The sequence below is a fragment of the Danio rerio genome, chromosome 21 (assembly GCF_049306965.1).
Source record: "Danio rerio strain Tuebingen ecotype United States chromosome 21, GRCz12tu, whole genome shotgun sequence".
NCBI lineage: Eukaryota > Metazoa > Chordata > Actinopteri > Cypriniformes > Danionidae > Danio > Danio rerio.
In genome coordinates this window covers 46972501-46996594 of record NC_133196.1, presented here as the reverse complement: position 1 = coordinate 46996594, position 24094 = coordinate 46972501, and the positions used below count along the sequence as shown (strand labels likewise).

At 32.9% G+C, this 24094-nt stretch overlaps 1 protein-coding gene across 13 annotated transcripts in view; it reads right to left on the bottom strand.

The window, feature by feature from the left end:
- Nucleotides 1–1514: 1514 nt before the first annotated feature.
- The window catches only part of aff4 (AF4/FMR2 family, member 4), a 70428-nt gene continuing 47848 nt past the window's right edge, over nt 1515–24094 (bottom strand). For 7 of the 13 annotated variants that reach the window (XM_073935515.1, XM_073935516.1, XM_073935519.1 and 4 more), the window contains 12 exons: nt 22621–22768; nt 19732–20553; nt 16684–16763; nt 13139–13340; nt 12918–13006; nt 11539–11608; nt 9893–10029; nt 9728–9799; nt 7549–7642; nt 6177–6220; nt 5041–5258; nt 1515–3064 (listed from right to left, as the gene is read on the bottom strand). In XM_073935515.1, the coding sequence (XP_073791616.1) occupies nt 2937–3064; nt 5041–5258; nt 6177–6220; nt 7549–7642; nt 9728–9799; nt 9893–10029; nt 11539–11608; nt 12918–13006; nt 13139–13340; nt 16684–16763; nt 19732–20553; nt 22621–22768 (2104 nt within the window). In that variant the 3' untranslated portion in view covers nt 1515–2936. The remainder of the gene's footprint in view (nt 3065–5040; nt 5259–6176; nt 6221–7548; nt 7643–9727; nt 9800–9892; nt 10030–11538; nt 11609–12917; nt 13007–13138; nt 13341–16683; nt 16764–19731; nt 20554–22620; nt 22769–24094) is intronic. The other 6 variants (XM_073935517.1, XM_073935518.1, XM_005173900.6 and 3 more) reach the window with 1 other exon arrangement.

Below are 24094 nucleotides of genomic sequence, written 5' to 3'. Positions count from 1 at the left end.
AATGTCAAAAAACGAATAATTTTCTCATTTAACAGTGTTCTAAGACTGGCAAAAAATGAAAAGTCGCTATTTTCAGCCACTGGTAATGTCAATGCTCCTGCTGCAGCCATGGTACTTGCAGCAAAGTTCCTAGTTCCCATCCATATTGGCCTAGAAATAGAGTAACTTCTCATTTTCCATTGGTCTTAGCACACGATGTAACTCTAGAACAGTCCAGCTTTAAATATGAAAATTTATTGAATCTCTTTGGTCATTTTTTAGAGCGAGATGTTAATGGTCTAATCTGATTCAATGATCTATGCTAAGCTAAGCTAAAAAGTGCTTCTGCCAGACCCAAAGATCGGCTGAATGGATTTAAAAAATGATAAAACTAAACAGTTTAACTGTGGCTGAGATGGAAAACGAGTTTATTTCCACAAAAAGCACTTTTAGCTTAGCTTAGCATAGATCATTAAATCAGATTAGACCATTAGCATCTTGCTCATAACATTATATAAAAAAGAACAAAAAATAAGAGTTTTGATCATTTTCCTATTTAAATCTTCGACTCTTTTGTAGTTACAAACCGACAAAAAATGTAAAGTTTCTATTTTCAACCACTACATAATAAAAGCCATGGTACAGCAACAAAGTACCTAGTTCATATCCATATCGGTCTAGAAATATAGTAACCTCTTATATTCCATTGGTGTTAGTACATGATGTAACTGTAGAAGAGTTCAAGCCTTAAATAGAAAATGATCAAAACTCTGGTCATTTCTGAGATGCTAACGGTCTAATCCGATTTTAAGAACTATGCTATGCTAAGCTAAGTTAAAAGTGCTCCCGCCCCTGCCAAAGATTGGCTGAATGTATTCAAAAATGATAAACTCAACAGTTTAAGTGTTGTTGAGATGGAAAATGAGTTTATCTTTAAACAAAATGCACTTTTAGCTTAGCATAGATCATTGAATCAGATTAGACCATTAGCATCTCGCTCAAAACATAAAAAAGAGAGTTTTGATCATTTTCCTATTTAAATCTAGACTCTTCTGTAGCTACAGACCGACGGAAAATACAATGTAACGATGTAACTCCAGAAGATGCTAACGGTCTAATCAGATTCAATAATCTATGCTAAGCTAAACTAAAAGTGCTCTTGCCAAACCCAAAGATCAGCTGATTGGATTAAAAAAAATATAAAAATCAGTTTAAGTGTTGTTATGATGGAAAATGAGTTTATTTCCACACAAAAAGCACTTTTAACTTAGCTTAGCATAGATCATTAAATCAGATTAGACCATTAGCATCTCGCTCAAAACATAAAAAAGAGAGTTTTGATCATTTTCCTATTTAAATCTAGACTCTTCTGTAGCTACAGACCGACGGAAAATGCAATGTAATGATGTAACTCCAGAAGATGCTAACGGTCTAATCCGATTCAATGATCTATGCTAAGCTAAGCTAAAAGTGCCCCCGCCAGACCCAAAGATCGGCTGAATGGATTCAAAAATGATAAAACTCAACAGCTTAACTGTTGTTGAGATCTAAAACGAGTTTATTTCCACAAAAAAAAGTGCAGTGTTCCTTTAAGAAACCTCACTCCTATTACAGAATGTTTCTTGACCAATCAAATCTCAAACATTTAATCTGCAAAACAAAGGTCCGATTAATAGTCAAATACTGCGATTCCCATCGACAGGACACCTTGTTTTCAAATGATTACACCGATTAACAAACAAAACAAAAAAAAAGCCAATCAGAGAAAAGACTCTAGTGCAAGAGACGATATGTTTCCAGCATTTCATACACCATGGAGCGCAATCAACTCCGCCCATGGTTTTGGATCAGATCTACACCTTGCGTATGGACACGAGCCGGTCTGCTCTAAAACGACTGCAATATGTACACACATAGACTGCTATTTGCGACAGAGCACATCATAAATACATCCTTACATGACTGGTTTCCTTTTAAAAAGAACTGCAACACACGGGGGCGACTATGACACTAGAAAAGGCAACCTCAAGACTCACATTAAATATTTAAATATGATATTTTCATATACAATAGAAATACGTCTCTCTCATCTCGTATTGCAACCCTGTATCCATGCCGAAAAAATGCGGAAAACTTGGATTTATGCGTTTATATCTAAATAAAAATCTACATCTGGCCGAGCGCGTCAGCCGCGGTAATAAAATACTCCTGCGCTTTTAATACCAGAAGAAAAAGTGACACCGATGCGAGCGCTACATTTCCTTTAGAAAAGAATGAGAATAAAATAAAATCGTGGCCTGGGTGTTTGCGGTAGTGACGAATACAGATATATGGCCAAAAGCGAACACGGTAATGCCTTGATATGGTGCCGAACAGTCTTTTGGTCTGACCAAACAAACAAACAAACAAAAAACAAGCCTCAGATGTTCGTTTTTCAAGCCTTTGGCGATCCACACCCACACTTAAACCTTCCTCGATGTGTACTTCAAGATATTGTGTCTCTTAGTTTCCTGTATATCAAATACAAGGCACAATAAAACTGATAAAAAGGAGAGAAAACCTCAATTTTAAAGCACCTTTGGTAAAAGGGAGGTACTTTGGTTAAAAGAAAAGCGCCATAAACATCCAATTATTATCCTTGTTTGCTTACAGCCAGCAAAAAGAAGTCAAAAGTACGAAACAAGGCTTCTTACACCAAAACAAACAAGCCGATGATATGATCAGGACGCAGTGTGTGGATGTGTGGTTGAGTAAGCCGCCTCCCCTTTCTTGAATATTCACGAGCGGAGCAGAGAGGGGCGCGGGGGAAGGGCCGGGGCTCTGAGTGTTTTGTATTTTTGGCAAGCTGGTGTAGAAATGAGCACAGTGTCACAGATGTCTGAGGCAGGTCGAGTGTGTGTGTGTGTGTGTGAGTGTTTTGCGTAGGCATAGAAGAAGGGGCTACAGGTTAAAGCGCTCTACTGGATGAGCTTGGCGTCCAGTCGTAGCCAGTGCAGGCCCTGCCGCGTGAACCGCACCAGGTCAGTCATGCTGCTGGTGTTGAAGATCAGCGGACCCATCGCCTTGTCCAGCTCAGTGAAGAACTCTGTGGGGAAAACAGAAGATTGAGGACGAGATTAAATAAAATAGCACAACAACTAAAGTCCCTAGTATACCTAAAGCTAAAAAATTTAAAAAATAAAATAACTGAAACCGAGACATTTCACACAAAATCTGGCCAAAAGAATTCATTTCTGCATTTAGTAAACAGCTACACAAACTGTTTGGGGGACTTTGTTTTGGTTGTAAACAACTTTAAGCTACTATTGGTCCATGATGATTGCTGAATGTATTCTAAGCTTAGGAAATAGCACAACAGCTAATCCTTGTGACATGTTCGGGAAGGGATTAATAACTGCAGAGAAAACAAATATATATATATATCTGCAAATGCTTTGCTAACATTTTATACAAACAATTACCTATATTATAAGTACATGTTTTAAGGCTGGTTTATGCTTCTGCGTCAAGCGATTGGTGTGACCCATGGAGCATGCCTTGCGTGCAGTTGTGCATTTATACTTCTGCATGCTGGTTTTGTTGCTTTGCAATAACACTTCCGCAAAGCTAGCTGGCAGTAGGTTATGTCCTGTTACTCTGTGTTGAGTTTCTTCACGGGTGTTTTGTTGTTTTCTGAACACTACTTTAATGTATAAATAGCTAAAACTCGCTCATTCAGAGGCGGAAACCGGCGAACATGCAACAACTATAATCATAAGATAAACAAAACATCTAGAGCTCCTTTACGGGACTCGACACTTGTAAACACTTGCTCCATCTGGCTCCAAACTTTCACAGTATATCACTATAATATTTTTTCTTCTAGAGAAAGTCTGATTTGTTTTATTTCGGCAAGAATAAAAGCAGTTCTAAATTTTTACAATACTTTTTTAGCTCAATATTATTAGCCCCTTTAAGCTATATTTGTTTTCGATTGTCTACAAAACAAACCATTGTTATACAGTGACTTGTCTAATTACCCTAACTTGCCTAATTACCCTAGTTAAGCCTTTAAATGTCACTTTAAGCTGAATACTAGTATCTTAAAATATATTTAGTCAAATATTATGTTCGGTCATCACGGCAGATAAAATAAATCAGTTATTAGAAATTAGTTATATACATTGTGCTAATTTTGCAGCAGGGCTAATAATTCTGACTTCAACTGTATTATACATATATATATATATTAGGGGTGTCAAAATGAATCGTTTCTTCTGTGCACCGCAATGCAGACGCGGACAATTCAGTATCGGTTAAGTAATAATCATAACCGGTTATTACTGACGTCATTTATCCCATATGAGCTTTGTCGCGAGGAAGGCGAGCGCGAGTATTTACAACGCTCTAACTACTTAAAACTCATAAACTGTGCACAAGTTCACGGTGTGTGTTTGCTGGATCAGTCTTTCACTGAAATATACAGTAAAAGCCCCTATTTCACTGCGACTGAGATAATGAAAGTATATATTTATATTATTTGCTAAATGCTTGTGTTGTTTAAAGGTACAGTTTATATATCTGACTGTTTGTATTAAATGACAAAATTGTATTACAAATAATATATAAATATATTCATATATTTTAATACAAAAACTGCTGCGTCAATGCACCGAGATATATAATTGAACCGAATCGATGGCATGATAATCGTAACCGAACCGACCCTTGAGACTAGTGTAGGTTCACAGCCCTAATATATATATATATATATATATATATATATATATATATATATATATATATATATATATATATATATATATATATAGAGAGAGAGAGAGAGAGAGAGAGAGAGAGAGAGAGAGAGAGAGAGAATAAATGTTTTATTTGCATTTCCAACACCAAACCATCAGTATATAAATGTGTATAATCAGCTATTCAGGATCGGTGCACCTATAAAATTTCTTGCAACTTAAGGGAATTAATGCATGATGTGAGGTTATAAAAAAGCAGATTAAAAAAGCAGTCAGGAAAAGCGTGTGGAAGCACGTCCAGAGTATGCTTTGGGGACTGATGTACCTCTCTGCTCTTTGGCGAGCTGCTCAGCCTGGTCCCACACCTCGGTGGCGTACAGGAAGTTGGAGGTGACTTGCACGTAGCTTGCCGCCATCTGGTGGATGCGCTGCGGGATGGTGACGGAGGAGCTGGCGCTTTGGCTGGAGCTGCTGGAGGAGTAGCTGCCCGCACTGCCAGGAGAGAGTTTGGGGGAGACCGGAGACGGCATCCCTGCGCTTTTACTGCACGACACAGAGCACTCAGAGTCAGGCAGATATGCAGGAACAACTTCAGCACCATCAGTTTCATTTTGCAATATTATATTCAGGGTAATATCGCTGTAATAACACTTTCAATTAAAGCGTTTTCAAGCACCTCTGTTTGTTTTAAAGTTCTTTCGAGGCCTTCAAATCATATGCCTGAAATTTAAGTACTTCAAAAAGTGTGAGAACCCTGTATATTGCTATTGCTTCTTGACAATCATAATCAATGCAAATCTGCACATCCATGGTTACATACTGCCCCGAGCAGCACATCTTAATGAGGTTTGAAGGAACAACCTTTTGTTTTTTGGAAATAGGCTCATTTGCAACTCACTTAAAGCTGATCTTCAGGTCTGGCAGGAGCATTTTTAGCTTAGCTTAGCATAGATCATTGAATCGGATTAGACCATTAGCATCTCGCTCAAAACCGAAAAAAGTGTTTCAATAATTTTCCTAATTAAAGCTGGATGCTTGTGCAATGATATTATGCAGTTTACAGCACCAAGCCCAACACCTGCATTACTATTGAAAATCTGCATAATATTATTGCAGCCATGGTACGGCAGCAAAGTTTTTTGATTATTACGCCAGGATGAGAGTATAGCTCCTAGGCATATCAGCCTAGAAAATAGCAACTTCACATTTTCAGTCAGTCTTAGTACAAAATTATACTACAGAAGAGTCAGATTGTTTTGGAGTGAGATGCTAATGGTCTAATCTGATTCAATGATCTATATTAAGCTAAGCTAAAAGTACTCCTGCTAGATAAAGAGAATGATGGATTTAAACATGTGGAAAACTTAACTGTATAACATTAGGCGAGTTGTAAAATGAGGAAAAAGGTGTAGCTTTCCTTTAACAACATCTAAAACACACAAAGCAATGCAGAGAACTTACTTTGCTACTCCAGGAGACGGAGCTTGGGTATTACTCAATGAATTCTGGGAGGGGAAAAAAGAAGATCATTTTCACTTGGAAAATCTCATTTTAAAAATCACATTTCTCCTTTGACAAACATAAACAAAAGTTAAACAAAAGTTATATATATATATATACACACACACACACACACACCCACACAAACACACACACACACATACACACACATATTACACTCACTGGCCACTTTATTAGATTAGCTGAGAACAGGAAACTAAGGCTACAATTCACAAAGGCTCACCAAAATTGGATAATAGAAGATCAGAGAAATGTTGCTGCTCTGATGAGTCTCCATTTCTGCTGCCACATTTGGATGGTCAGGTCAGAATTTGCCATCAACAACATTAAAGGATGGATCCATACTGCATTGTATCAACAGTTCAGGCTGGTGGTGGTGTAATGGTGTGGGGGAGATTTTTTTTGGCACACTTTGGGCCCATTAGTACCCACTGAACATGGTGTCTACGCCACAGCCTACCCGAGTACTGTTACTGACCATGTCCATGCCTTTATGACCACAGTGTACTCATCTTTTGATGGCTACTTCAAGCAGGATAACAGACCATGCCACAAAGCCCGAAACATTTCAGACTGGTTTCTTGAACATGACGATGAGTTCACTGTACTCAAATGGCCTCCACAGTCACCAGATCTCAATTCAAAAAGAGCACCTTTGGATTGTGGTGGAATGGGAGATTCACATCATGGATGTGCAGCCGAAAAATCTGCAGCAGCTGTGTGATGCTGTCATGTCAACATCGAGCAAAATCTCTAAGGAATATTTCCTGTAGCTTGCTGAATCTATGCCATGAAGGATTAAGGCAGTTCTGAAGGCAAAAGGGGGTCCAACCTGGTACTAGTAAGGTGTACCTAATAAAGTGGCCGGAGTGTATTTTTTTTATAATAGACTTCTTAGAAATAGACTACAGTTAAAAAAAAGTCTGGGTCAGTAAGATCTTTCTTATTTAAGAAAAAAACCAAGAGACTTTCAAGTCAAATAATTGTTGTTTTCTTGTTATTTGTAATAATCATGATAGTTTTTTTTCTTTGAATATTTCCAAAGACATTGAGAAAGAAAAAACTGTGATAAGTAGTAAACCCTAACCATCAGAATATAATCTTTAAAACGGATTTCCTTTTCTAATGCAATAGAAAAACACATTGTGAATCATTACACTAATAAAAAAAAAAGTCATTGTAATTAAAAAAAACATTTTACATGGAAAAAAAAGTTTTAAATAATCTTACAGACCCCAAACCTTTAAATAGTGGCAGACACTAATAGTTACAGCACCCTATTATAATCATTTTAAAAGCAAAATAATGTTACCTTCAAGTGTTCAGTGAGTGTTTTAGAGTATTTCAGTGCACTTTCTTTCCGCAGCTTGAAAAGCCTCAAATACAGGAGCGCTTGACATCGAAGACTGCAGAGACAGAGATTATAACATCAGTTTTAACAAAACCCTGCACACACATCGGGTAACAGCTTCATCTCCATTTACTTCATTGCTCAAATTAGAATCAAATATCAAACATTCATGAAATATCTTTAAAGGCATGAATGATGATGACTGAGCAAAACATTTCAATGATCTCCTGCATAGCGTTTCATCTCCCTGAGAAACTCTGCATAACTTCGCAAGACTTATGCATTCCTCGTAACAAAACCGATGTAAATAATGAGGCGGGAGGATGAAATACATGACATTTTTCTTCTTTCTTGTGGGAAAAGCAATACTTCTGCGAGCGAATGTAGAGTATCCAGAGTGAAACGCAACTCTTCAGCGAGCGAGCCTTAAATTCTCTTGGTGAACATATTACCGTAATCAATCTTAACGTTTTCTTTTGTTGTTGTTGTGGTGAACGGCAATGCTATTGCAAAAATGAACGTCAAGTTTCCCAGAAAATGCTTTCTTTTCTGAGAAAACAATCTGTGTGAGAGGAATGCAGTATTTCAGTGAGAGAATACAGCACTTCTTTAATGCATATTTGTCATTTTTTACAATTCCCGTCCTCTTGAGGGCGCTGTTTTGTTTTGTTAAAAGGGGGTGAGTCATGTTCGAAGAGTTAATGGCTGTTAGTGAAGTATTAGGTAACGTTTCAATACTGTATACTTTACAATAATGTTCCTAATATTATTAACGAATGCTTTGTTAATGACAAATCATGTCAGTAAAGGGTTAACAAGCTGATGTTTCGATGTAATGCACATCAATTCTGTCCTCCTTTGTCCCTGACGTAAATCAGGAACTATGAACTTATAAGCTCTAGCAATTAGTATACGAGTGGGTAACATGAACAAAGGTTTGTGTAGTTCTGAACCTGATTTACCTGATGCTGTTAACTAACATTGTAAGTTATGAACAAGGATTCAGTTTTGCTGAATAAATGTGTTGTTTATTACTAGGTCAAGTTATACACTAACATATTTGTTAATAGATTATATGAGTAAGTAAACATTACCTAATTAAGCTGTTCATGTAAAGAGATATAAATATAATATAAAAATATATAACATTAAGTTACAAGCAAATGGCAAATGGTTATAATATAAAATAAAATATAAAAAAACAAAATAGAACAAAAATAATTAAAATATAAAATAAAATTAAATATAAAATGAAACATAAAAATATTAAATAAAGTATAATAATATACATAAATATCAAGATAAATATAATATAAAATAAAATTATTTAAAACTAATAATACCAAAATAAAATTATAAAAAATTAATATATAAATAAATAAATTGAAAAAAATAAATATAAAACAAAAAATTTAATATAAAAATATATAAAATATTACACAATATAATACATAAATATAAATATAAAGAAAAATATAATATAAAATGTATTATATAAAATTACAAACAAAAATTTATAATATAAAATTAAATAAAAAACAACAAGTATAAAAATAAACGAATATAAAAAACTAAATATAAAATATAATAAAATACATAAATATAAAATAAAAAAAATTATAAAACAAAATAACAAATATTATATAATGTAAAATAAAAAATAAAATAAAAAAATACATAAAACATAAAATAAAATACACATAAAACAAAATAAATACATTTATTAAATTAAATCTAAAATAAAAAATAACATAAAATATAAAAAATATTAAATATTACATAATATAAAATACATAAACACAAATGTAAAGATAAATATAATATAAAAATATTTAATATAAAATTAAAAACAACAACAACATTTTTAAAAAGTATATAATAATTAATAAAATAGAAAAAAAATATATAAACTATAGAAAAATAAAATGAATAAATAAATAAATTTATTTAAGAACCCTTCTCAGTACAATACACACAAGTAGCAGGAAAATGCTGCATGTGCTCAATAAATGCAGCCCCAACATTGACAACAACACAAAAACACTTCGCTGGACACTCAGCATTAGGGCAAAAGCTAGTCCTGTTGTAAATCATAACACTGTTGACCTAAAGTGTAAAGTGTAAAGTTTCTGCTTCATACCATAGCACTGCTAGCCTTTTGTCTTGAGAAGTTGCATCTGGTGCCATGTAGCTCTTTAGCTTCATAGTGTACCTAAAAAAAAACACACACACACACACACATCTGTGAGCAAACTCTACTGAAGCAGCATACAGAAAATGCATTTCAGCTACTCTGAAGTCTTACTTGATGAGCTCCACGGTTTCTGCATACATGGGAAAGGGGGATTTGGCCTCCTGGGCGTTTTTCTCCAGGGCATTTCCACACTCGATGAAAGACACCACGGCGTCCAGGTAATACACCGCCTTCTCAAATCTGTCCATCTGCAGAAAACACCACAAAAAAGATCAATTTCAATAGCAAACATGTAATAAATTATGTTTTTTGACATACATGAGGATTCAAAACAAGACTGGAAAACGATCAAATGTGACCCCCAAAACTAGTTTTAAGTGGCTGTTTTAAATAAATTAATTAATTATTTTAAATAAATAAATATGTGAATGGAATGAACTCATTTTTTTTATTGTTGTTTGGTTTGATGGGACAAAATTTAGTTGAGATACAACATATTATGAGGAATCTGAGGGTTAAAAAAATAAAAATTTAAATATTGAGAAAATGCTCACATATTTATAATATTTTTCTACTTTTGCAAGATACTTGCATTCAGATTAAAATGCAATAACTAGGTTATTATGTTAACTAGGCAGAGATCATTATTTGGCAACTTATTAGAAATCCACACAATCTAAAAAATACATATTTCTTAATATACATTAATGAATTTTTATAATATATTAATTTATAATATTAAATAATAATATTGACCTTAAAATAAGAATAAACTAGAGAATAAAATAAATTAAGAATAAAAACTTTTATTATTATAAATATAATAATTTAATAATTATTTTTTAAATTTCTTAATAATAAAAATATTGACCTTAAAATAAAACTATACTTTTATTCCAAGACTAAAAGAAACAAAACTTGCACAACAAATAACAAATATTAAAGAAAAAACAGAGTATATATGTATATGAATATATACATTTCTTAATAAAATAATCAAAAAGTTTTTATTGAATAATATATTAATAAATATACATTTGAGGTCAGAATTATTATATGTAATATATAATAATTTAATGATTATTTCTTAATAATACATTAAGAATAAATAATACTTATAATTATAAAAATACGTATTTAATAATTATTGCTTAATTTCTTAATAATAATAATGATAATAATATTTACCTTAAAAAGGTTTTAATTTTTTATTATTAATTATTATATATTAATTTAATGATTTTTTCTTAATAACACATTAAGAATAAACATATTACTTATAATTATAAAATATGTATTTAATAATTATTGCTTAAATTTTTAACAATAATACAAATAATATTAACCTTAAAAAGTTATTATTAAATAATGATTATTTAATTATTTAATTATTTAATTTAATGATTATTTTTAATAATACATTAAGAATATATTATAAATATAAAAATACTTATTTAATAATTATTGCTTATTTTTTTATTCTTAATAATATTGACCTTAAAAATGTTTTAAAATAATATTATTCATAAATATATAAATTTTAGTGACTATTTCTTAATTTCTCAATAAATTACTCAAAATATTTAATTATTTACCACAAAAAAGAAAAACAGAGGTCTGTGCCATGAGTTTTAATCAGTATATTATTACACATGATGAGTCCGGTGGAGGACAAACACAAAAGTTCAGGGGTCACAGAAAATATCATGCAGATTATTTTACATGGACGTCAAGAACTGTAAGCAGGGTAAACAGACCCTCACCAGAGCATCCGCATTGTGTTTCAACTTCTTGGCTTCTTGAAGGTAATGATCAGCCGAATGAACCCTGGAATTCAGAAATGGGATTGTTTTTTACTCTCACGCATTCATTTACTCAGGAGCAATGCATTAAAACAGCAGTGAGTGGGGGAAAATGTACAATCAAACAATTCTAATAAAACAGTGCATGTGCAATTTCTTTGTAAAAAGAGTAAAAGTATTTTTTAAATTGTTTTATTTTATTTATTTTAAATTAAAATAATAAAAAATGTGTTATTTTGAAGCGTATAAAAAATATAATTTAAAATTTAAACAACATTAAATGTAATATAACAAAATAAAAAAAACAGTATAATAAAAAATAATATGGTGAAAAAAATCTTAATATAAAATAAATAAATTTTAAATTAATAAAAAAATGTATATAATATAAAACAACAATATTCTAACAATTTAAAAAATGATATAGTATAAAAATATATTTAAAAAATTATAAAATAAAAATTAGAAAAAATTTTATATAAAAAATTATAACACAAAAAATATATAATAAAAGTGTATAAAAACATAATATAAAAAATAAATAATAATATAAAATATAATAAAAAATACAAAAATAAATTTATTTAAAATTAGTTAAAAATAAATATAATATAAAAGAAAAAATACTAAAAACAAAAAGAAAAAATTATATAAAACAAAATATTACAACAAAATAAAAAATAATATAATTTAAAATGTAAAAAATATAATAAAAATATCATATAAAAATATATTAAGCAAAAATTATAATAAAAAATAGAAAAGAAAAAATACTAATATAAAAATAAGTATAATAAAATAAATACAATATAAACTATATAAATAATATAACAAATTAAAAACATTAAAAATATATATATATATTTAATAAATATTAAATATAATAAAATATATGATATAAAAATATATAAAACAAAATATAAAATAATAAAATAAATTGATAAATGTATTTATAATATCTTGTCACTAGAATACACAAACAGCATTGAAACATGACAGAACTGATCACAGTGTAAAATGAGAAATAGAACTTTACAGTGTTATTATTTTCATGTTATTTCATGCTGGTATGTTTCTGTGTGTGATATTTTATTACCTTATTTGTAAACTTATTTAGTGTATAATTATGTTTTCCTGATAATTTCTTGTTTGGTGAATTGTATCAGTGCGTGATTTTAATGCCATGTTTTAATGCATATCTACATGCATCAATATGACTTATATAGTGTTTACAGTGTTACTTTCTATCTGATCTAAGAAAGAATCTGAACCCAATAAGCAAAAACATAACAATACATAAACTTTACACATTTAAAACACCAAAGCCTCCATACCTGTCCTCAAACAGAAGTTTAGATCTAGATTTGGAGCCCTCAGAGAGCGGCGGCACTGAAACGGGATTCTCTGATTTGGAGCTTTTCTCCTGTGGGGAAAAAACCAAAAAAATTAAAATGAGAAACCACATAAGTCACCTGGACCTTTAAGCAATTATTAATGTGATATGCATACAAATAGGTGGATGAAAGCATAGCTGGTGTGTGTGTGTAAATCAGACCTTGGGCTCTCTGCGCTGGGGTTTGTCGTCTCCTCTGCGGTGTCTGGAGCTGGAGCTGCTCTTGTCTTTGCTGGGGACGGTGCTGGAGGACTGGCTGAGGGTCCGCTTGCGCCCCTGCTGCTCAGATTTGGGCGTCCGCTGCAGTGTGATGGAGGGAGACGGCGCAGACTCCTTCTCTTTTTCCTGAGCACGCTTGGAAGAACTATGGAGAAGATTTCAGATGAAGAGGTATTACACACTGAATCTGAAATACTCGTCTGGTATTTTCGCACGTTAACCCTCATGTGCTTTTGGGTCATTTGTATCCACTCCGGGGTGATTTTGAGTTGAGGCCTAAACTTTCTCTGTGTTTAAGCAAATGGAATGACTTTTGGTGACTAATCTAATTTTGACACATTGTTACACTCCTTTATTTAATAAAAATAAATATAACATAAAACAAAAATATTGTAACAAATTAAAAAAAGATATAATATAAAAATATATTTTAAAAATATAATAAAATAAAAATGCTAAATTAAGTATAAAAAAATTATATTAAAAATGTATAATATTAACTATTATATTATATATTAAAATATATAAAATATAATATACAAAAAATACTAGATAATATAAAATATAATATAAAAAAAACTAAAAATATATATAAATGTCTAAATTAATTTAAAATTAATTAAAAATAAATATATAAAAGAAAAAACTTTAAAATTGGAAAGAACTATGGCGAAGATTTCAGATGAAGAGGTATTACACACTGAATCTGAAATACTCGTCTGGTATTTTCGCACGTTAACCCTCATGTGCTTTTGGGTCATTTGTATCCACTCCGGGGTGATTTTGAGTTAATTTGGCCTCGATTTACTCTGCGTTTCAGCAAATGGAATGACTTTTGGTGACTAATCTAATTTTGACACATTGTTACGCTCCTTCATTTAATAAAAATAAATATAACATAAAACAAAAAATATTATAACAAATTAAAAAAAGATATAATATAAAAATATATTTTAAAAATATAATAAAATAAAAATGCAAAATTAAATATAAAAAATTATTTAAAAAAATTATAATAATATGTTATTATATTATATATTAAAATATATAAAAACATAATACAGAAAATACTAGACAATATAAAATATAATATAAAAAACTAAAAAATATATAAATAAATTTAAAATTAATTAAAAATAAATATATAAAAGAAAAAACTTTAAAATTGGAAAGAACTATGGCGAAGATTTCAGATGAAGAGGTATTACACACTGAATCTGAAATACTCGTCTGGTATTTTCGCACGTTAACCCTCATGTGCTTTTGGGTCATTTGTATCCACTCCGGGGTGATTTTGAGTTAATTTGGCCTCGATTTACTCTGCGTTTCAGCAAATGGAACGACTTTTGGTGACTAATCTAATTTTGACACATCGCTACGCTCCTGGAATTTTGCGTGTCTCTCTCTCTTTCTCTCTTGCGCACATGAGCACCTCTCTCTCTTTCGCCTTTACAGGTTCAACCCCCTTCGAATTGTTATTGGCTATAGGATCAGTCAATCACCATTATCTTTGGTGACGTGGCGGCTTCCGTGGCCAATCTGAGTGGTTGCCAAGGTATACAAAAACGACGAGTGGGACGCCAGACAGAGGCTTTTGCGTTCCTGTTTTGTTCTTTGTTTTAATCCGCCTCCCGTTATTTCTTTTTTTTGGTACTTAAAGGGCCATGAAACGTCTACACACACCTCTATCAATTTTAGCTACTGATATCTACCATGTAAAAGTGGAACAATGTTTCTTTCTTTGCTTTTTTAGTACAATACTTATTTTAAATGTGTCCCTTAGAAAACAACAATGCTTAAAAATATGTTACCAATGCAATTCGCATTGTTTACATCCTGCATTTCCATTTACTACCACATTTCAGATGGATCAAGTTAAAATCAATTGAATCTAAAAGGACATGTCGTGCATTTGTTTTGCTTTTACAGATCATCAACATGATTGTAATTAGGGTTGTAACAATATACCGGTATGACGGTTTACCACGATTTGAACGTGCACGATTATCATACCATGAACAATTGCATATCAACGGTTTTAACCCTTAAAGACCGAGACAGCCGCCTGCGGCTAAAAATAAGTATTGCTCTTAAATGTTTAATAACTTTTGATCCGCTGATCCGATTCATACAATTCAAAGATTGGCATAAAGAAGAGAATCTCAGCTTTCCAGTGCTGTATCACATAACATTCGCGCTCCTGAATCAGTGCGATTGCGTCATCAAAATTTGACAACGCTGATTTGACAAAGAAACGCTCGTCACTGTGTCTCCGGACAAACCAGACATGATACATTGATGCATTGTCCCTCCTCCATGCCCAGATTGGTTCAAACTCGCTATATCACAACCAATAAGCATAGGTTTCGCTTTTGTTTGTGGACCAACAATGAGCTTTTTGAACAACACGGAATGAGAGATAGGCATACATTTATGCGCGGCTAAATAAAACGCAAAAAAAAAAAAAAGTTTTGCATGAAATAATTCTCATACTAAGTACTTTTGCATGCACAGCAGCACAGAAACATGACAAAACAGTGACACAGCAAAGACGAACTGCTGCTCTTGCTGTTTTCAAAAGACACAAATGAAGGTGCAGCTGTTTATCTGCATTGCAGACAATCATATCCAAATCCATATCCACAGACAACCATATCCATGCTGGCACATAAAACCTAAGGATGTTCCATATTGAATCTAGTTTTGTTATGTAACTATTTATAGTATAGTAAATATTTATATCTATTTTTTACTGAGGATTTGCACCATGTTTATTTGGACTTTGACACATTATTTATTATTTTCTTATTTTTTTATTTGTTCATTGTAAAAGTGGACACATTCTCTCACCTCAGCGGTCAAGATTAAGTCCTGAAAATCTCAACATGCTTACATTTCTTCATCACAACCTAGACTGAAAAAAACAACGCTTTAAATACATGTTTACAGCCATAAACTTGGTATTGCACTTTTGGTCTCCCATTTATCGTGCTTATAAGGAAGGACAGTTTAAGTTTATTTTTGTCTAATCTTAAAAGACCCTGCTTGTTTATTCCTTCTAATTTCATTTATTAAAATGGGAGATTTTTCAGTTTATTTTTATAAAAGACTTCTATAGTTCTATTAAAATGGTTCTTTCAAAAGTTTGTTGAAATAAAACCTTTGTTCAGTCAGAAAACGTGTTCTTATTCTTTTCAGGGTCTTTGCTATGAGAATTACTATTTAATACCGTATACCGCGAAACCGTCAAACCGTGGTATTGTTTTAGACGATTATCATACTGTAAAAAATTCATACCGTTACAACCCTAATTGTAATATTTGCTTTGTGCTTTATAAAGAAACCTTGCAAGCAGCACGGTCAAGTAGCTTGTACCGTATAAACACTGTTACACACAAACCCGTTCCAGTACAAGTGAGCATGTGTTTTAATGAGGAGATTATCTTCATCTTAACTTCAATTACTGAAGGGATTAAAGCAGAACGTACTCATTACTGCTTGATTTGCGTGAAGACTTCTCATCCAGTTTGGACTTCTTACTCTCTGGTTTCACACCATCATCTTCATTCTGTGGACAAAAAAACTGGTTTGAAATAAAAAATATATACATAACCCTTTAAAAGAAAACTTTTATAAAGAAACTAATACTTTATTCAGCACAAATACGCACTTAAATGTTTGCTTTATTTAAAATAAAACAATTTGCGGAGTTTTTTTTAGGACAACTTAATTGTTTATGTTTAATTCACTTAAATTTGCACAAACTAATCAGTTAATCCCTTCATGTAGTTCACTCTCGCGTTCACACTCATTCACTATGGCCAATTTAATTAATTCAATTCCCCTATAGTGCATGTGTTTGGACTGTGGAGGAAACCGGAGCACCCGGAGGAAACCCACGCCAACACGGGGAGGACATGCAAACTCCATATAGAAATGCCAACTGACCCCGCCAGGAATTGAACCAGCGACCTTCTTGCTGTGAGGCCACAGTGCTAACCACCATGCCACCTAACATTCCAGTTTTGTGAATGTTTTTCATTTACTCTAATGCAAAAGTGTAAAAGGTACAGGATCTAACAGTTAATCGAATCTCATTGTGAATCAAATTGTTCAGAATTGACAAAAATCAATCTTGAATCGAAAACCTATGAATCTGAATCGATTCGCTGTCCACCCAAAGATTCACAGCCCTACTTAGGATATTAAGGCTAATATATAAATTCTTTTACAAGTGGATTAATCCTAAATTTGTAACCATCACAGAGAGATCGCCTCTAGCACCATTCAAATCACGTATGAAAGCATTTAGGCTTTCCTGTCAAATATAATGATGGCGGAAGTTGTGGTGGGTTAATTAGGATGAGGAGGGTTTCTTAGGTTACTAAAGGTGTTTACTGTCACTGCTCGTTTATCCTGCATTAATGCATTCAGTGTAAGCTGCACGATTAATTATTAAAAGATCAGGATCTCAACACCCACGCAACATTAAAGTATAAATAATGGTCATTTGCATACATTTATTAATCAAATCGCTGCATTCAAATCTGTGTTTAAAAAATGCAAAAATCAAGAGATTCTTTCATCTTTTGAGTTAGTTATGAAGTCACAAACAGTCATTTAACACAGAAATACTGGGAGAACAGTTATAATTTAGATAAAACCACTGAGGTTTATGATAAACATTAAAATCACCATAATATGAATTTAACTTGACGCTCAAATATGAAAGCTGTAGGCAGCAATAACATTATTTAACCAGTAGGTGGCAACAAACCGCCATAAAAATATGCCACTGAATAATTAAAAAATGATCATCTAGCAATAGCCCCTTTCACACAGTGATACCGGTAAATATCTGGAAAATTTCCGGAACGACTTTCCAGGTATATTCAAAAAAGCGCTGTTCACACAGGCGAGGACGTTACGGAATTTTTCCGTAAAAGAGCGTTCACACATCCATTCCAAAATACCGGTAATTCTGACATCATTCACCACAAATGAGCTTTAAACGGCTGCGCTTGTATTTGTAAACATTTGACTAAATTACAAACTCTGTGGATGATCAGTATTGAAAACAACTTCGATGAAAACATATGGAGGATCACTTTCGCATGTCGAGATGTTCATAATGTGTGTGTGCTGGCGCTCATAGACTGTTTCACAGGCACACGTAAAGCTTGAAGGTAAACAAACAGCTGCTTATCATAAGCATCTTATCGATGATTAATTACACGGTTGGCATTAAGAAGAACATATAAACGTGATCTGACTAACTTCTTGCAGCTAAATGCGTCTGTAAAAATATTCAAAGGCTTTTATTCTCATAAATCGCCCGGACGTAAACGCGTCTGACTGTTCTGATTGGCTAAAGCAGACGTCTTACGTCAGCACGTTCTAGACGTGCACGCGCTCTTTCCGGCAATCTTCCTTCTGCGTTCACACAGATTACCGCAAATTACCGGTAATGTTACAACTTCTCTTTCCGGAAAATAGCCAGAATGAATTTACCGGTATTTTCAAAAAGGGCCTGTTCACACATACAACCTTTCCGGAAAATTGCCGGTAATTTTCCGGGAAGGTCTTTATGTGTGAAAGGGGCTAATGAAGCGAAGTTTTATGAGTGAATACCTGAATAATTTATTTAAAATGAGAATAAAATACAAATGAGCTGTATAAATTAGGTAAGATTTCTACAAAAAGCATTATCAGCAACACTACTGAATATTTTACAGTTTATTTTTATTCAGCTGATTATTTCTTCATTTTATTGTATTTATTTATTTTTAAATGTTTTATTTATACATTGTTAAACGCATTACAAACATATACAAAAAGGACACATGTAACAACAAGCAAATACTCGAGCAAAAATAATAATAATAATAATTAATAAAATAAAAACACTAGTGCAATCTTATATACAAAAAAAAAAAAAAAAAAAACAAGTCTACAATGTGTTGACCAGATCTAGTTTCCAGTACCAAGTACCAAGTACAAGGTCTGTGCAGTAATTTTCTCTCATTTGAAAAAATAAAAAATAAAGAACATTTCTTCTCCAACAAGTGTGAGAAGGAGGGTGAGGGCTCTTCCTGTTCAGAAGAATTAATCGACTAGCAAGAAGGGTTAAGAAAATAAAGTCTACAAAATGAGAGGTTAACGTGTGGTCGGGCGGGAGAACCCCAAATAAACCAATAATTGGACACGATGGGATATCAACAGTGGTAATAGCTGGCAGCGAGAGGAATCATTTATTTTTAATAACATTACAGGTTCTAAGATTTGTTTGTTAAATGCAAAAGTGTCTTGCAGTGCTGTTCCTGTAATAAAAGCAAAGCAAATGACATTTGTCTACTCTTTTTGGCTGATCTGAAAAATGGTCCGATCTGTGACTTAAAACCATAATGTGATTCGAACCGTGAGATTTGTGATTCGTTACACCACTATTCCAGTTCTGCAAATAAGTCTAAATCACGTCTTTGGATGGAAACATATATAGTGCTATCGACCACTACAAATAAAAACCTGCCACCAACCTTGTGTTTCCTCTTCCTTCCTTCCTTGCTTATCTTTTCTCCGGGCTGCTTCTGGTTGCTTTTTCCCTCCGCTGGAGACCCTCGCTCCACCTTAACCTCCGTCTCATTGTAGAGCTGTCCCGGGACTCTAGTCAGCAGGCTGAGATTGATCTGCACCAGCAGTCTGGGCGGGTCATAAATGGGCGAGAGTGGCACCAACGGGTTTTCGCTGTAATCTTTCGGCGTCTGAGAAGGCAATGGGTCGCTTTCGTTGCCTTCAGAATCCGACGTCGACGAATCCGATTCGATGAACTCGCGAGACTTGCTGGGCACTTTTGCCGCTTTCGTCTTGCGCTTATCAGGCGGAGGTCGTGGAGAGGAGGTTTTGGGTTCTTTTTTAATGTTGGGTTTGCGCAGGCCTTTATTGGGAGCGCGAGCTCTGTGTGACGGGATTTCCGGCGATGGTTCGGTTTCTACTTTTAGTCCACCCTTGGGCTCTTCAACCACCGGCGGCTTCTCAGGTTTTTTGGGCTGTTTTTTGCCTACGACCCGTCGCCCGGATTGACTTGTGCCCTCGCTCTGAGCAGGAGATTTCTGACTGCGTCCTCGCCAGCTTTCGGAGCTCTTCTGATTGGGTCGCAACTCTCGGCCGGCTGACGTTGCAGCTTCTTTAGACCCCTGCCCACTGTAACTCCTGCTGGAGCTGGTATCTCGACCCTCCTTCTTATACTTGGTTCCCGGCGTGCTGCTGCTGCTGTTTTCCACCGGAGAAGCAGGAGACAGCTTGTTGACCTTATTTAACCAGTTGTCCAGAAGCCATTTGTTAGCCGTAGGCTGTTCCCGCTGTGATATGAAAGACAGCATAATTAGTATATTAAAATACATCGACTACAGCTACACTCAAAAAAATGATATGTTGGCTTTAAATAACTTTGTCAACAGGTTCCACGTAACCGAGTTAAGTTACCTTAAAGAAAGAATAGTTATTTGAGTGAATTAAGTTAGGTGGCCATTTTGAAGTCGGCCATCTTGGATCCAACTTTTGTTTTTTTTTTAATAGAAAGAGGGTCATGTGACATATCAAACTCATTAGGAATTTCGCAAGAAAAACAATGGCGAGCTTGACATTAACGTAACTTTATTCTTTCATGAGTTATTTACAAGTTTCTGACCAATTATTTAACCAGTTGTCCAGAAGCCATTTGTTAGCCGTAGGCTGTGTGTTAAAATACACCGACTAGAGCTACACTCAAAAAAATGATATGTTGAATTAAATAACTTTATGTCAACAGGTTCCACGTAACCAAGTTAAGTTACCTTAAAGAAATAATATTTATTTGAGTAAATTAAGTTAGTTACATAAAGGTAATGCAATGTTGTTTAGTTCAATCAACACAACATTAATAATTTAGCTTTAATTTATTTACACTGTTAAAAAATCCGTTAAATTTACGGAAAAATACCAGCAGCTGTTGTCAGGAATTTTCTGTAAAAATACGGAAGTTTTAAAGGACTGTTTAAATTTACAGAAAATAACTGTATTTCATCAACTGATACAATGCTCAGTTCACAAAAATCTAGTTTAGCTCACAAAAACAAAGTCATTCAATGTACTAATGTGTTCATGTTTGTATAATTAGCAAACATATTTTCACTGTAATAGTAACTACACAGCTACTTTAAAACAAAAGAAGACGCAGCAAAACATCAGCTATCCTTAGTTCATATTGGACTTGAACACAGATGCTACTATCCTCCACAGCACAATGTATGTTTTAGTTAGGGATGCACCGATAATGTTTGTTTTTGGAACGGATCTGATACCAAAATTCAGAGTATCGACCAATACAGATCCGATCCAGATACTGTGCCTTTTTTAAAAAAAATTTTTAATAATAGTTTCTATAGTTCTTGTGCTAAACTCAAATAATATATCTTCTTTAGTAAAAAAAAATACCTAAAGGCCTACTGTATATGACAATCTCACTGAAAACATGATGCCTGCTGTAATCTAAGCTACATTATTTGAGCATTCATTGCGTCATTGATATGATCTGTTGTGGTCCAGCTTATGTTTCCTTTTGTAATATTAAGATTTTTCTTGGAAATCTACAGAGTGGGCCATTTATATGGATACACCTTAATAAAATGGTAATGGTTGATGATATTAGTGTCCTGTTTGTGGCACATTAGCATATGTAAGGGGGCAAACTTTTCAAGATGGGTGGTGACCATGGTGGCCATTTTGAAGTCGGCCATCTTGGATCCAACTTTTGTTTTTTTTAATAGAAAGAGGGTCATGTGACACATCAAACCTATTGGGAATTTCACAAGGAAAACAACTGTGTGCTTAATTTTAACGTAACTTTATTCTTTCATGAGTTATTTACAAGTTTCTGACCACTTATAAAATGTGTTCAATGTGCCGCCCATTGTGTTGGATTGTCAATGCAACCCTCTTCTCCCACTCTTCACACACTGATAGCAACAACGCAGGAGAAATACCAGCACAGGCTTCCAGTATCCGTAGTTTCAGGTGCTACACATCTTGTATCTTCAGGCGCAGCGGCGGGAATAGCTGAAGTCAACATGAATTTGAGCACTTGAATATTCATCTGTGCTTCACATTGAACTATGGCTTCAGAACATTTGGGATATAATAGGCCTACATGACACCTTTCTAGTGCCTTATAATATGCTACCTTCATGGTTTTTGTTGGCTTATAAATTGCACAGAATATAGCGCATGCGCATAATCAAATTTGGATCGGTACCAGCTAATCCAATATCTGATCCAAGTATCAGGATCGGTGCATCCATAGGTTTACTATACTGCACATAAATAGCATAAGATGTGTATAAATTAGTGCAAGAATATTTTAAATGAGTATTAGTATACGATGTATTTACCTCGGGGGTCGCAGCTCGTGGCGGTTCGGTGGTCTCGCTGTCGGTGGAGCTGCTCTCGCTCTCGCTGTCGGACCCGGAGCTGCTCTCGGAGCCGCTGTGACTGCTGGTGTCCTCTCGCTCCGCTCCCTCACTGTTATTACTGTTGTTACTGAGAAACGCATACAAATACAGAACATTACACTCATGTTGGGTACATGCTTCCAAAATTAGATATACACTTAAAGTCTAAATTATTCGCCCTCGTGAACTTTCTTTTTCAAATATTTCCCAAATGATGTTTAACAGAGCAAGGATTTTTCACATTATTTCACATAATATTTATTTGTTATATATAAGTATATATATACTTACATATATATATATATATATATATATATATATATATATATATATATATATATATATATATATAAGTATATATATATATATATATATATATATATATATATATATATATATATATACTTATATATATATATATATATATATATATATATATATGTATATATACATATATATATATAAGTATATATATATATATAAGTATATATATATATATATATATATATATATATATATATATGTATGTATATATATGTGTATATATATATATATATATATATATATATATATATATATAAGTATATATATGTATATATATATATATATATATATGTGTATATATATGTATATATATATGTATATATATGTATATATATATATATATGTATATATATGTATATATATATATATATATATATATATATATATATATATATATATATATATATATATATATATATATATATATATATATGTATATATATATTATATAATATATATTTATTTAAAATAATACTTATTTGTTTTATTTCGGCTAGAATAAAAGCAGTTTTTATTTTCTTTAAACCATTTTAAGGTCAATATTATTAGCCTCCTTAAGCAATATCTTTTTCGATTTTCTGCAGAACAAACTATCATTACAATTACCCTAACTTTAACCTAATTAATCTAGTTAAGCCTTTAAATGTCACTTTAAGCTGAATACTAGTTTCCTGAAAAACATCTGGTCAAATATTATGTGCTGTCATCATGGCAATGAGAAAAGAAATCAGTTATTAGAGATGAGTTATTAAAACTATTATGATTAGAAGTGTTTTGAAGAAACCTCTCTGTTAAACAAAAAATAGGGAAAAATATACAGGGGGCCGATAATTCAGATTTCAACTGTATGTTGATATTCTGATTATCGCAGAATAAAGCCCGACAGGTTTATCGGCAGCCATACGTGAAGTGGAGCACTGTTGTATAAGACTGAAGGCTTGCGAAAACAACTGTCCTGGATGTACTTTATCCAGCTTATTACATGGCTACTTGCCACAAAACATACAAATTAGACACAAAATATTGTTATGAGCTAAAACAGTTTCTTAACTCTTTAAATAAAAGCAAAGATGACAGCAACTGATGGATC